The sequence below is a fragment of the Aedes albopictus genome, chromosome 2 (assembly GCF_035046485.1).
Source record: "Aedes albopictus strain Foshan chromosome 2, AalbF5, whole genome shotgun sequence".
NCBI classification, from domain to species: domain Eukaryota; kingdom Metazoa; phylum Arthropoda; class Insecta; order Diptera; family Culicidae; genus Aedes; species Aedes albopictus.
This window is the reverse complement of record NC_085137.1, coordinates 40380133-40394973: the sequence shown is the minus strand read 5'-3', so window position 1 is coordinate 40394973 and position 14841 is coordinate 40380133. Positions and strand designations below refer to the sequence as shown.

Below are 14841 nucleotides of genomic sequence, written 5' to 3'. Positions count from 1 at the left end.
GCCAGTTTGTCCCGATTCGCTTGTCGGCGGCCGCTGTTGTTTTATGTCTCGTTTTCATGCACTGCATATCTTGAGTATCATCGCCTTTGGCCGTCAGTCTGGGACCGTCTTGGATGGTGGCAGCGGCATCCCAGCTCCATCGGTACCGTGATGGTGATGATTGCTGGTGATTGCACTGTGACAGTTTCGGCGAACGCGGCAATTTAAATCAAGAAAGCACCCCAACACAGTCCAAGGGGGCGAATATGTCTGTATACCTACTGTATTGCACAATTCTTAGTGAGGAGAATGCTACTTTCTGAATCTGAATCATCTTGGTTTGTGATTTGTCGTTGGAAGGGTAACAGACGTCGTGACCAGCTGCTGGAATGGACAGTCCTCTGGCCAAGGGTGAAACAACGCGTGGCTGTTGTAGTGGCAGCTATGGGTGCCTTCGACTGACCTTACGGTTTAAATAAATAAAGCTCAATTTAGAGAGGCTTGTTTTTGTTTCCATTAATCTTCGTTGCAGTTTTTTTATTATTATTGTAGTGCTATGCATATCGTCTCCAATTTGAGATTGTGAGATGCGGGTAACAGATCCACAACCTTGGACAGTTGCGATCAGCTGTAGGTCCTATATTTTTGTCTAATGTCCGTCGATAAATGGAACATCAACTAGCGATCAGTGGGAGAGACTGGCTACACTTTTTTTTAGTTATTCGTTTATTTGGAAGGCTCGGGCGCCTCATGGGCATAGCTGAGACCAAATCTTTTGTTGTTTTACTGGCTAGACTTGATCACTTTTACTTAAATTAGTTATTACTTTATGGAAAACACAAAACCCTGGTCGACTCTGCGAATTACCAGTTTATCTCTTAGTTATCAATGATAGGTGATATGTCCAAAGTTGTCATCAGGAATCTCTCTATCGTTTTGACTGTTCTAAGAGACACATCGTGATAAAAATGTTCGGCAGCTCTTGAAATATGGGCTGCAGAACGGTGAGTCGTTGAGGAGCGTCCACCATTACTCTGGTCCTCAAAAGTTCCTATTGTATGCTTCCACTGGTCAAGTGATGACAAAGACCGCCAGCTAAGAGTTGCGTGTTTAGCTGGTAGTGCAGCCCGGGCACTGTTGTCCTTCTGACTTCAGCCAGATTGAGGAGGTACGTCTCGAGCGTCTGTTCACCAAGGAGGTGCGGCTCAAACAGCGTCTGTTCGGGCATCCAGCGACTGAGTAAGAAATGCTGCATCACGCATAGCTAGATCCAAGGTGGTAACCCCATCACTGTGGTCGCCCCGTGCAGGATGGGACCAGGGGCGCCAACTTCATTGCCCCCCCCCCTAAGTTGGCGCCTATGGTTGGGATGCTAAACACAACTGACACGATGGCTTTCCGGGGAGACAGGAGTGTTGGCGTAAGCCCAATAAGCCACCCGTAAAAATCTCCATTACGAATAACATAGGAGAAAATATGAGAACTTTAAAGCGGCGTATTATATAATCGATCGAGACCAGCTATGTCGGATTTTGCACGAATACGGATTCGCGGATAAACTGATAGGTTTGATCAAAATGACGATTGATCGAGTGATGTGGAGTTTCAGGGACACTCTCGAGTCCGTTCGAATCTCGCAGAGGGTTACGGCTAGCAAATTTGCGACGATGGCGAATGAAGCCAGGCGAATCGGATTAGTCATTAATGTGTCGAAGGCAAAGTACATGATGGCGAAGGGCTCCATGGGAAGAATCCTCCGCCCGCGACCCCGAATTTCTATCGACGATGATGAAATCGAGGCGATTGAAGAACTCGTGTACTAGAGTTTACTGGTAACCGCCGACAGCGGCACCAGCAGAGAAAACAGAGGCTCATTCAGAACTCTACGATCGAACAAAGTTCGCCGTCACACGAAGTTAACTATCTACAAAACGCTGATTGGACCGGTAGTATTCTATGGGCACAAAGCATGGGTTCTACGAAGTTGGCAGCATGGACCAACGCGTCTTTAGAGTTGTCGAAGGTGCTGCGTACCATCTACGGCGGTGTGCAGATACAGCAAGAATGTCAAGATGAAGTTTTATAGGAATCACTAGAAGAACTCACAGAGATACCACAGTTGGAATTTTTGGAGGAGGAACTGCTGGAAGAACCACAGGAGAAGTTGCTTGAGGAATCCTTGGAGGAAGGCCAAGAGGGGTTTCCGCGGGAATTCCATGATATATTTCTGGAAGAAACTTTGGATAAAATTTCTGGTGGAATTCTTGGATGACTTCTTGGAGAAATCCCTGGAAGAACAACTGAAGGAGTATCTTCAACAATTCCAGGACGATTCTCCGGAAGGATCTCAGCAAGTAAGCCAGGAGAAAGATATGGAAAAATCCCTAGCAGAATTTTTGAAGGAGTCCTAGCAAGAATAACTGGATGAGCCGCAGGAAGCATTGCTTGAGGAATCCCAGCATGTGATTCTAGAGAGAGGCCACGAGGAGCTCCTGGAGACATCCAATGAGAAATTGCTGGAAGATTTCCTGGATAAAATCTCTGAAAGAATTCCGGAGGAACTTCTAGAAGAATCGCAGAAATATTGCCATGAATAACCCCAGCAAAAATTCCTGTAGCAATCCCACGAGAAATCTCTAGAGAAATCCCTAGAAGAGTTCTTTAAGGTATTTCAGTAAAAATTTTTGAAGGAGTCCTAGGAGAAGCTGCTAGTAGAACCATAGTTGCAATTCCTGGATACCGAGGGAACTTCTGGAATATTCCCAGGAAGTGTCCTAAATATTCCCACCAAGAGTTCTTGAAGGAAATCCTGGAATAATTCTTATCATTCCGAAAGATATCATAGAATGAATTCCTATAGAAATCCTAGAAGGAATTGCTGAATGAATCTCTACAAGAATTATTAAAGATACCCCATCAGAAATACTTTAGGAATCCTAAGAGATGTTCTTTGAATAAATACCTGGAGTAATACCAACAGTTCTCCTTGGAAGAATCTGTAGAAGTATTCTGAAGGAATCCATGAAGGAATCGCAGGAGGTATTTCTGGAAGAACTCTGGAAGATTTCCCAAAAGTATTGTAGCATGTAAGTTTTCCAAGTGAAATCCTTAGAAGAATTCTTAGAAGTATTCCAGGAAGTCCCACAGTTTGAATTTCTGGAAGAATCCTAACAGGAATTGCTTCAATAATCCCAGCTGGAATTCATGGAGGAAGGCCAATAGGAGTTCCTAGAGAAATCTCATGCGGAATTTCTGGGAGAACTCCTAGATGAAATCTCAGAAGGAAGACTTGGATAAATCCTTGAAGAAATTCCTGAAAGAATCGCCGAAGGAATTTCTGAAAAAATCCCAGGAAACATGCCCGGAAGAATACCGGAGGAATCATATGTAGAATTCCTGAAGGTACCACAGTTAGAATTTCTGGAGTAGTTCAAGAAGAAATTGATGGAAGAGACGCAGCATGAACTGCTTGAGGAATCCCAACTAGTATTCGTGGAAGATGGCCAATGGGAGCTCCAGGAGGAAACCCATGAGCAATTTCTGGAGTATCTAAAATGGCCGAATGTGACCAGTCATCGTAACAATATGCAATAACTTTAAGAATCATGAAGTTTGCTATGTCGCATGATGGTGTTTATTCATTGAATAAACACCATCATTAGGCCGTCCCTTATTTTGCAAAAATTAGAAATGTTTTAAGTTCGTTAGTGGAAAATGATCGTTTTAGCTAAAAAATGATCGTGTCAAAATTTGAAGTCCGTATCTCAAGGCTAAGTGGTCCCTCAAGGGCCCTAAAGTTGTTGAAAATTGTATGAGACCAAAAAAACATCAAATTTTTTTCGACGAAACAAATACGCTATTCCACTAAAACCGGTGATTTTAGGACCCTGAAGGGCCAAAAATGTCCTTAGATTTGCGATATCTCTACTCGTTTCTAAGATATTGACAAAAAAACGACCGAAAAATCAGCATTTTTGACCATATTTTTAGATTCCGAAGGAAACCTACCTTATTTTGTTCAAAAACTCAAAAACGAGTAGAGATATCGCAATTCTAAGCACATTTTTGGCCCTTTAGGGTCCTAAAATCACCGGTTTTAGTGAATTAGCGTATTTTCTTGTTGAAAAAAAATTCATGTTTTTTTTGGTCCCATACAATTTTTGACAAATTTAGGCCCCTTGAGGGACCACTTAGCCTTGAGATACGGACTTCAAATTTTGACACGATCATTTTTTAGCTAAAACGATCATTTTCCACTAACGAACTTATAACATTTCCAATTTTTGCAAAATAAGGGACGGCCTATTATTCATCTTCAAAGTATCGACTTCAGAACCGATTCCTGAGTGTAGAATTAGCCAGCGCTTGAAAATTGAAGCGTTTTACCTCAGACGAATCAAAATTTGCTCTTCTTTGACCGGCGTTTTTCAACCCAAAGCGGTAGCAACATGCCTTCATTGGCTAACATGCTTCTGAAGCAAGTGGGAGCGGGAGCAATAAAAATTATGCGTGAGAGTGAGGAACGACGATTCAGCGCCGTGCGGCTCTCTGAATCTCTCTCTTCGCCGGTGTATACGGCAATGAATATGCTTGATTTTTATCTCGTTATAACAGTGCAAATGACATAAACTCGAATGAAATCGATTATAATAGTCACGTCCATCATTCTCTTATGGACAAATTGATTGTTTTTACAAGTTTTGAGCAAAAACTAAATCCACTGAATCATTTACGCATCTTCAGCCTCACCGCAGCAAGCGAGAAATAATGGTTTCCAGTCAGTGTGCTTCACCAGCCAACCGACCGATGAGGAATAGTGGTCGCGGTTGGTTCGGTTTCTCTTTGCTCCCTGTGCGTGTTCGTTTGTAGTGATGGTTGGCGCTGATGACTGATCGTACCATTCATGTTCACTCAATTTCAAGCACTGGAATTAGCTTTAAGCCGAAACTGGAAGCATTTTCTTATATTTTCGGTTTTCGATTTTTTATTGAATAACGAAACAATATTTTCAAAATCGGTTTTCGTGCACATGTAGAATATGGATCAAGGTATCTACTGAATGTTTTTAAGGTGGAAAATGTTTTCCAATTTTGCAGAAACCATTTTTTGTGAAATTTTGTTCAAAAATGGTTTCTGCAAAAATGAAAAACATTTTCCACTACTAAAAATATCAGAAGATACCTTGATCCATACTCTACATGTTCACGAAAACCGATTTTGAAAATATTGTTTCGTTATTTAATAAAAAATCAAAAACCAAAAAGTGAGGAAATGTTTCCAGTTTCGCCTTAAGTGGAAGTACGCGTTAATAAAAATTAAAAAAAGTGAATTGCGTATATCGGTTCCAAAATGACCAAAAGTATGTCGGATAACACAAAAACAACTCAGAATGATGTATCTTGAAAACTCACCAAGTGTCGCATGATGGTATTAAATCATATTAAAAAATTGACACTTAGTGGCACTTAGTAATTGGGATGGACTTTCAGACATATTTTTCTTTCATCCTACTTCAATGAGATCTGAAAACTAAACTGTTCTTATATCGAAAGTTCTCTTTTTCCAAAATAACCAATTCGAATGACCCATTTTGATTGCGGAATAACTTCGCACTCTCGTTGGTAACGGAAGGGTTAATCTATCAGATAACGCATACGCAGTGTACGCAGAATAAGGCACCGCAAGCGAAAAATAGGCAACAAAGAAGGCACAGCAACAACGCTTTGTTTTTTCGTTAGCAGATAATGACAAAATCGCTCCAGAGTTTGTTCACAACAAAAACGGTAGGAATATTTGTCTCGTTCTATTCACATCGTGATTTTCACATTGTTTTACAACTAAAACTCAACTCTGAGGTTTGCGAGAGTCTTATTTTGTCCAAATGCTTATGCATTCGATAATGTGGGTCGGAAATTTCAGCAGAAAAGCCGGAATATCAACACACGCACGGCAAGCGATGTTTGTTTTATTGCTCTCTTCGCCTGACATGCGTTTGTTGCGGAGCGCCTTTGTTACCAACATGCACCGCTTAGGACAAAGCGTTTGTTTTTCGGCGTGATCCGTTTTTCGTAGCCTGCGCATACGATTTATGCAATCCAGCGGTATGTGCCTTATTAGTTTCATAGGTATGAATCACACAAATCTATCACCTCACGCCTGGCATCTACGCACCAATGTGTAGAACCTTCTGCCAACCATATTCCACCAACACTCCGACATCCGCATGAATTTGTGCAGATGCAGAGGTTTATTCGGTCTGTTGTGGATACGAACGATTGCAATCATCATATCTCTCCGCTTCCCCACATTGAGCTGCCGTGGCAGGCGCTATTGTCGCCTAAAAATAGAAGATCACCAATACTCACACACTGAAGATGACCGCTAGTCCCCGGCAGATATCTCATTAGTTCTTTGTATGAGTGTAGCTGGCCTGGCGATACTGGAGCAACATCTACGGGTGGTCAATCTTCAAGCTCTTCTTCTTCTTTTTTCTGGCCAACTAGCACCGTTCGGCGCCAGTTGTGTTTTACGTCGGCTGGGTCTAGGAGCTAAGCCTTAAATTCCGACGCCCCAGGGAGACAGCCACTACACCTGAGGACCCTACATATCGAACCCATCAACACATGGGCCGGGACCTACGGCTTTACTTCCTATCCGAGGGAAGGCGTGATCACGGATTTTATGTCTCAGAAAATCCCATCGGCGTCGACGGGAATTGAACCCCGACCGACTGGGGTGAGAGGCAACCACGCTTACCACTACACCACCGACGCCGACAATCTTCAAGCTCAAGCTTCTATTTTAAGGCGAAAATGGCGCCTGCTACATCAGGTCACGGATGAACGCGGGAAAGGGGAAGCAAGCGATGATTACAATTGCTTGTCCACGGCAGACCGTTGAGTCTTCTGCGTCTACACAAGTTCATGTTGAGATGTCACAGTGATTTTGATAATATTGTTGTATGGCAGAGGGTTCACATTGGTGCGTGGACACCAGACGTAAGCTGCTAGATTATTGTGTGTTGATTAGTCTGAAAATGATGCGGCACAGTTCACTGCTTGCATAACTTGTAGGGATATTATGGTAAAATGGCACTGTGCTGTGAAGTTGGAAGGAGGGGGAACAGCCTTTTCAACCCAGCTTACCAAACCAAACACATGATTAATCATTGATTATTAATACTGTCAAAACTACCCCGTCTAACGGTACCTTAATGATCATTTCTCCCATATTTTAAAATTAATTAGTATAAAGACGCGACTGAGTATCGTATTCTTTTTTTTTTTTGATATATTACAACTAGCTCATCGAGATCCAGTTGCAAATGACTAAACTGACCGATGGTATGCAATGCCAGTGCAGTCGATTCAGCCGTATGAATGTACACAGCGATCAACAGCTAATACGATTATCTAATTTATGCAAACATCAACAACTAACTAGTTCTACAACCATTTCTGTAATCCTTCCGTGTTCTGATCCCCATCGAAGTGATTTATTCACCACTTAGCGATAGCCACTCAAAAGATACCTAGGTTCTTCTCCAACGCTGGCGCTGGTACGGCGATGGGTCATGCAATTCAGCAATCGAAGTACCTCCAACAAACTTCTATTTGCAAGTTCGCGTTCCATCAACAACGATAGAAGAAGGTAGCTACGGCTAGGAAGCTCGCTTTTCCTTATTCAGGGTCGACAGGCATGCAGAAGAGACAGGTGATTCATTGGGTTCCCTTCCTACACTCAACTCGTATAACATCTATCGAACTTTGAACAATCCCTCCCACGAGCGCCAAACGGAAAAACAAACATTATTGTGTTCGACTCCCCGTGAGCCCCGTGAAAAGTGCATTCAAATTGAGGAATTATGGCGGAACACGCTAGCCTTCCATACCTTTGGGAAGACAATAAAAAGGCCGTTTTCGTTTTCGCGCGCCATTGGCCCTAATGTGGCAAAAATTCGATTTACGACTGCAACAGTTTACGATTACGTGTGGGCGAAAGTGGCTGTTTGTTATTGGGATGTTAGTCGTCAAAACGAGGGAAGTGGGCTTTCCGAATGGCTTTGAGGCTTCTTCTACTTTTTATGATTTTAGGTTACCGTTTCTAGGATTGAAAGAAATTATTTCTTACTATTTTTGGAAATCTTATGCATGAATTTGAGAGAATTATTTATGCCAATCTAATAATATATGACCTTTTACGTTGAACAGATATTTACTATCTAAAGCAAACGAGATGAACCAGCCGAGGGATGAAAATCTCGATAATAAAGAAAAATAATAGTATTAATCTAAAGCAAATAGGATTGCCTTGGATTAAACCGTTAAATCATCCGTAGTAAATGGATTGCCACATCTCCCGTCAAGTCTCGAACCCACGCTGAAATTCCTGGATGCAAATTAAGCATGAAACTAACTGTAGTACCGTAATCACATCGTTCATTCGTTCGTTCTGCCACCTGCTCTTAGTATTATCGATGCACAACATCTCTTTGCTTGTTCTTATAACTAACGGGCCGGTATATATTGCTAATTACATTTTACGATTTCTGCGACATTGCGGAGCCCGCAGACGATGACGAGGGGAAGAACGCTCTGAGCACAAATGCCGTTTATGTCATAGTACTACTCGGCCCAGTAAGAGATATTTTTGTGATATCTCATTCCGAGTGTTGCACAGTGGAATAAAACTGATTAAAACTCAGGATTTTCTGTAAAAAAAAAACACTGGGATACTAAATGATCGTAACTACTGTACTGCGATGACTGATACAGAATATTTCCGAGTTTTCATCAGTTTTACCCCACACACTTCAATAGTTAATCGGCATATGCTCAGACAAACGGAAATGTAAGATAACGAAAAAAAAATATAAGGAATTCAACTCACTTTGGTGCGGGATAGATCTCCAGGCTCTTCTTGCTGCTTTTCCTGCGCCGCAAAATCCGCTTGCCGGTCGCCTTGACTTTCATCTCCAGCGAGCCACCGCAGTGGGTTCCGATCTTACTGCTTCGATTGGCCGGACAAAACTTACGGAGCGCTTCTGCGGTATGAGAAGTTCGTGTTTAGCGATGTAACAACAACAACGTCGTCGACGATGCCGATGGTTTTGCGGATGGTTGTCGTTGGTGGATTTCATGAAATCAGCATCCACAGGTGTTGACACACAGATCGAAAGGGGCGTTGTTGGTTGATGTTGCCGCGGAAAGTATAGGGGAAAGATTCGATTCGATTTGTACTATGATGATCACTATGACAATGGGTTTTCACTACTGTTACTCTTCAGATTCTTCGCTCTAGAGCCTCATTCACTAGGTAGATGAATGACACAGTGTTACAAATATGGTTATGATGAAAAACAAAAACTTCGAAGTGGTTTATTGCAGGTTGTAGGTCATTATGAGCACTTTTAAAACCAATGATTTACAATACTAATAAAGCCATCAATAAATTGGTTCACTGAGTTAATAGTAATTGTAAGTTATTGCCTTTAAACTAGATTTAGACAATGGAGCATCTCTTACTTTCAAGAACTCAATCATTTTTAAAATTATTACAATTTGTTTATGCACTGAACAAAAATATTTGTTTTTACCATTTAAAATTTCAAAATAGCCAATATTTTCTGTATTTATAAAAAAACAACAGCCATGGGCCAAATAACTATGTACCCACAGGAGATAGACAAAATGATCGGGATAGGCAAAATTTTCACTTTTCAAAAAAAAAATGATCAACGTGTTGTAACTTTTCAAAAAGTTACACAATTTTCATTCAGATAATTATGTATGTCTATAATGCTCATTAATCTTTTGGAATATTAAAACACCTTCTGGAGAAGAAGAATAAAAAAAATTTCGAGAATTCATTGGAACATTCTTCATTTCACATGATGAAGTTTCATCTGCTCAAATCTTCCGGGAGAACAAATTTTTAGATTTTTCTTCATTTTTTCTCAAGTAGAAAAGTTTTTATGGAAACAGTTTTCTAATAAGTGTCTTCGAAATAGTGAAAATCAATCTTTCATCAGTATGTAATTCCAAAAAAAAAAAAAAAACGACAGATGATAACCCTACAATACTGTCAGAAATTCGATTAAAAATAAACACCTGAATTAAATCGAAAATGTTTTCTCATATTTTTTAGAAATTGACGTTCATCTTTATTCAAGAATTTTTCGGAAAATTTCGCCAGAATTAAGTGGTGATTTCGGGAATCAGCCAAAAGTGCTAGGACTTTTTGGAAGACTTCTTAAAAGTACATATGAAAAGAAAATCCTGGAGCCAACAAAGTTTGATTCTGAGGTTTATTCTGAGTTTTCTAGTGGGAATGCGAATTTAGTTGAATTTTTGAAATTACTCTTTGAAAAACATTTTAGAGTACTTAATGGAAGAATTCTTACCGAGACTTGTGGAATAATCTGAAGTAGGTAATTTATGATGAAATTCTATTCGGTATTCTGTGAAAATGTAGCAAGATAGCGATAGAATACATTTCTTCAGAAGCTTTGATGAAATTTGAGAACTCTTGTTTGTATTTCTAAAATGAACTTTTAAAATCATTTATAGAACTAGTTTATTGAATGTTTTACATAAGTACTACATTAATTTTCTAGGAATTTCAAATTACTAGAATTAGGAAGAGATTCCAAGTGTTAGATTAGGTAAAAAAAACTTGGGGTACAATTTGATAGGATATTTGGAATCCTTATGTAAAGGAAGAAAATCTTTGGAAGTTCTTATATAAAATTTTAAGTTTTGAGCTTTTGTTTCGCGTTTAACAAAAAGTCGTGTATGGGAAATTTCACCCCTTCAAGTAGACACCTTCAATTTCGCCGAAAACAGTATGGCCCTATCTTTGAAATTGCATGAGTTATATGAAATTATTCAATTTTTTAGAAGGATTTTCAAAGTTAATTTATTCCAAGTAAAATATAACGTTTTCGTGATTTTCGTTCCAAATTTGCCCTTCAGTCAAAACATAAAATTGACCGACTACGTTCGGTTACGGGTCATTCGGCCGAACGCTATTTGGCCGAATGCCGTTTGGCCAAACGCCTTTTGGCCGAAAGGGTCATTTGGCCGAAAGGGATATGCACTTGAGTGACCATGTCACTGTTTCCCAGATCAGTATAACTCGAAAGAACAATCTATGATTCAAAGAGGGAAAAATATTTGATAAAATATCGACAGTTGCAACGCCAAACAATCCCTGAATGTCAAAACTAGAAAGAACCGCCAATGAATAAAAGAAGGAAATATTTCAGATAATATGTTCAATAAATTAGAATGCCAAAAACTACCTCTAAATGCTTTTTATCATAACTCGGCCAAACGGCATTTGGCCAAACGACCCATTCGGCTAAATGGCATTCGGCCAAATGGCGTTCGGCCAAACGGCATTCGGCCAAATGGCCGGACACCCTATGTTCATTTTAGGAGCTAGATAAAATATGTCTACGGCATAACATGACCCACAACTTTGCCGAAGAACTTGTTCGCAAATAACATTAAATTGAAAAGTTGTTGCTAGACTTGAGTCAAGACGTGGACCATCCTTATCAACACTTTTTAGAAAAGATACAGTAAAGAATTGCGAACAACTTCTTTGAGGACACTAAGCGTCTAAACTTAACGATAACAGAGACAGGAAGTTTTTTCCTGCTAAAACGTGCATTCGGACCACTGTGCATTGAGTTTACAAAAAGTGTTATTGAAGAGCAACCATTTCACGAAAAAAAAGAATGGATTCAAAAATAAAAGTTCTCCGTTATTGCTATATTCAATAGGAATGATCGTTACCGAAAATAAATAGACCCGTAAACGAAATAAAAAAATAGAAAAATAAACGAAAATTAGTTAACATGAATATTCAAAAATTCTCAAAATATAAGATTTTTTAAGATTTTCACAATGTTTGACCACAACGACTATACTTTTTATATTTTTTTAACGAAAGTTCAACTACTTTTACAAAAAGTATCAAAAAATTAGAAATGTTCTTCAAGTCGTTTTTGTGCCCTAATTTTTTTAATTTCAAAATATGGAATGCCTATGAATCACTTTAAAAATGTCGGTAATTTCATTTATTTGTTTTTATTTCATATTCTTCTTAAGGAATCCCAGCAAGAGCTCCTTCAAAAATCACAGAAGAAGCTTTTAAAGTTTACCAGAAGGAAGTGTTGAAGGAATTCTTAAAAAACGAAATCGTCAAGACGTATCCAAGAACAGACTTCTTGTGGATTCCCAGATTTTATTCCTGGCAGAGCAATGACACATATTGCCCTCTACTGGCATTTTACCAGAATTGCTGGTATGACTGAAACTCCCACCAGAACGCGATTTTTTCACAAATTTTATCTCTCAATTTGTCAATTAGCAACATTTCGTGCCTTCTAATTACAAGTTTTTCCTGGAGGAACACCAGAAGAAACTCCTGGAGTAATTTCAGCAGGAACTCTTGGGGTCTCTTGAAGCAACCTCTGGAGAAATATTGTAATGAACTCATAGATCAATCTCTGAAGGCAATCCTGGAGGAATTCAACAAGGAGCTCCTGAATGAATCCTAGGAAAAAAAAAACTCTAGGAGGAATCTGGGGAAAAATTCCAGAGGAAAATCAGAAGGAAATTATGGAGGAATTCAGAAACTTCTGAAGGAAAGCCGGATGCAATTCTAGGAGGATTATCATTTTGCAGCATTTTTTTTTTCTAACTGAAGTTCAACCATAGCTGTATGTATGTGAAAAAAATAAACGACATTTTTAAAGTGATGGAGACGCATGGTCATTCCATACGTATATGAGCACAAAACTTGAAATTTTCAAAAAAAATAAATCAATAAAACGGTTCAAAAATGTTCAAGTTGTATATCGAAATAAATAACTAATTTTTTGAAATGTCATGTAGAAATAGTTAAAGCTTTCATTAAAAATATAAAAAAAGTATATTCGTTGTGGTCCAACATTGTAAAAATCATCAAAAAACTGATATTTTGACCGTTCGTGCATATTCAAGTTAACTTATTTTGTTTCGCAATATTTTTTTTCTTAAATGTAGAATTAGTAATCTTTTCATTAGTAAAAAATGATTGAAAATCGGTCAATTGGTTCAATAGTTATGTCGGTTCAAAAAAAAAAAAAAATCTTTTTTTACTAACCTTTTTTCCAAAATGGCCTCCCTCATGGCGAAACAAAAAATACGGGTCTAATTATTTTCGGAAAGGGATCGTCCATAAATCACGTAGCATTTTAGGGGAATTGGAGAGTCTCTGAAATTGCTACGAGCCATGTATTAGGTAGTAAAATAGGCTACGAGGAGGAAGGGGGTGTTGAAAATGGGCCAGAAAATGCTACGTTATAATTGGACAGACCCTTACGATCATTCCTACCGAATTTGAGCAATATCGGAGTACTTTTATTTTTGATTCTACATATATTTTCATGGAATCGCTGAGAGATTACAATTTAATGCTCAAGATTTTTCAAGTTATCATTGCAAACCTTAAGAAAGAGCTCTGGAATTGAAGTTTGAATGATCTTAAACAGCACAATCTGAACAGCTTGATTTTGAAACACTTATTGTGCCTAGTTTATCCTGAAACCGCAACGCGTTTTTCGCTTAATTTTTGCTTTCAGGAAGATAAAGACCTGTTTCTATTGTTTGCCTCATTTGAGAAATACTTTTCTTTTTTCTTTTTTTTTTTGTTTCTTTTTTAAAAAGACACGGACACGTTCAATTTCTTGTTTATATTCTGGAAAAAAATGTGTAAATCATAGTGAATGTTCGAAAGATATTTCAAACAAATCTGTAGAACTAGTCAAGTAATGGATATCAATATAACACAATAAAAAGTACTATTCTGAATATGTACAAATATAATACAGCAACAACCTGTCAGCCTGCACTCTCAGACCTTTGTGGTGCTGCTCTGGTATTATATGAATACTTGGAAAAAGTGCAATCGAATACCTGCTTTCATTTCAGATTTATTCACCTGTAAGATTTTTTTTTACAAAATTAACGGAACGAATTCATATCCGATTATCACAAGAATGTTTTTAGCAAAGCTTTTTAAAATCTCTCTGGATCTACAGAGAGTGCTAATCAAGTTTTTCTTATGAAATTTTTTCAGCTAATCTATGAATTTTTCAAGTAATTCTACCATAAATCACATGTTTAATTCAGAAAATATCTCAAAAACTCGCGCAGCTTTCTCTATAGAAAATCAGACCGAAGTTTTTCATAAGATTTCGCCTCAAATTCTTGCAAGACTTTCTCTAGAAAATCAAGTAGAATTCAGTATCTTCATTTCGCTAGCATTTGTTTTAATTCTTCACTAACTCAGATTAAACGCTTGGACATAAGTTCAAAAAATTCGGGGGCATACTGACGTTCGGATGAATTCTTTCAGAATTTTTTCCAGTATTCGAGCGAAGGATTATATTTCAGTATGAAATACAAAACACAGAACTCAACAATTTAAATGTCAAAAATATTTTGCCAAGTTTTAAAAAGTTTTCAACTTTTTTTACATTTACAATTTACAAGCTTGTATTCAAATATATAAATATAATATATTCCCAATAGAGAAGAAAGTTAATTTCCTATGATAAAATGAAATCGATATCATCGCGAAGGAAAAATACAGAAAGATTTTCCTTGCACTGTTTTCTTTTTCGTTTATTTTTTTCTCGCAAAGCGAATTTTTGTGGGATCCAGCGTGGGAAATGTTGTAGGGTCCTGTGGCCCTGACGGACCCCCTCTCTCGGCCAACTATACATCTACTATCGGAGACGCCTGTAGAAAAATAAGTTTATTTATTCTAAATTTATTTTCAAAAATTGTGAAATCTACAATAACGCTA

The 14841-nt window shown here is 38.5% G+C and overlaps 1 protein-coding gene across 6 annotated transcripts in view; it reads right to left on the bottom strand.

Annotated features, from left to right (window-relative positions):
* Positions 1-14841, bottom strand: part of LOC109621844 (P protein) — a 284696-nt gene that overhangs the window by 149351 nt on the left and 120504 nt on the right. For 3 of the 6 annotated variants that reach the window (XM_062849513.1, XM_062849514.1, XM_029871102.2), the window contains one exon: positions 8869-9290. The exons of 1 other annotated variant lie outside the window; for it this stretch is intronic. In XM_062849513.1, the coding sequence (XP_062705497.1) occupies positions 8869-8951 (83 nt within the window). In that variant the 5' untranslated portion in view covers positions 8952-9290. The remainder of the gene's footprint in view (positions 1-8868; positions 9291-14841) is intronic. 2 more of the 6 variants (XM_029871100.2, XM_019695783.4) reach the window with 1 other exon arrangement.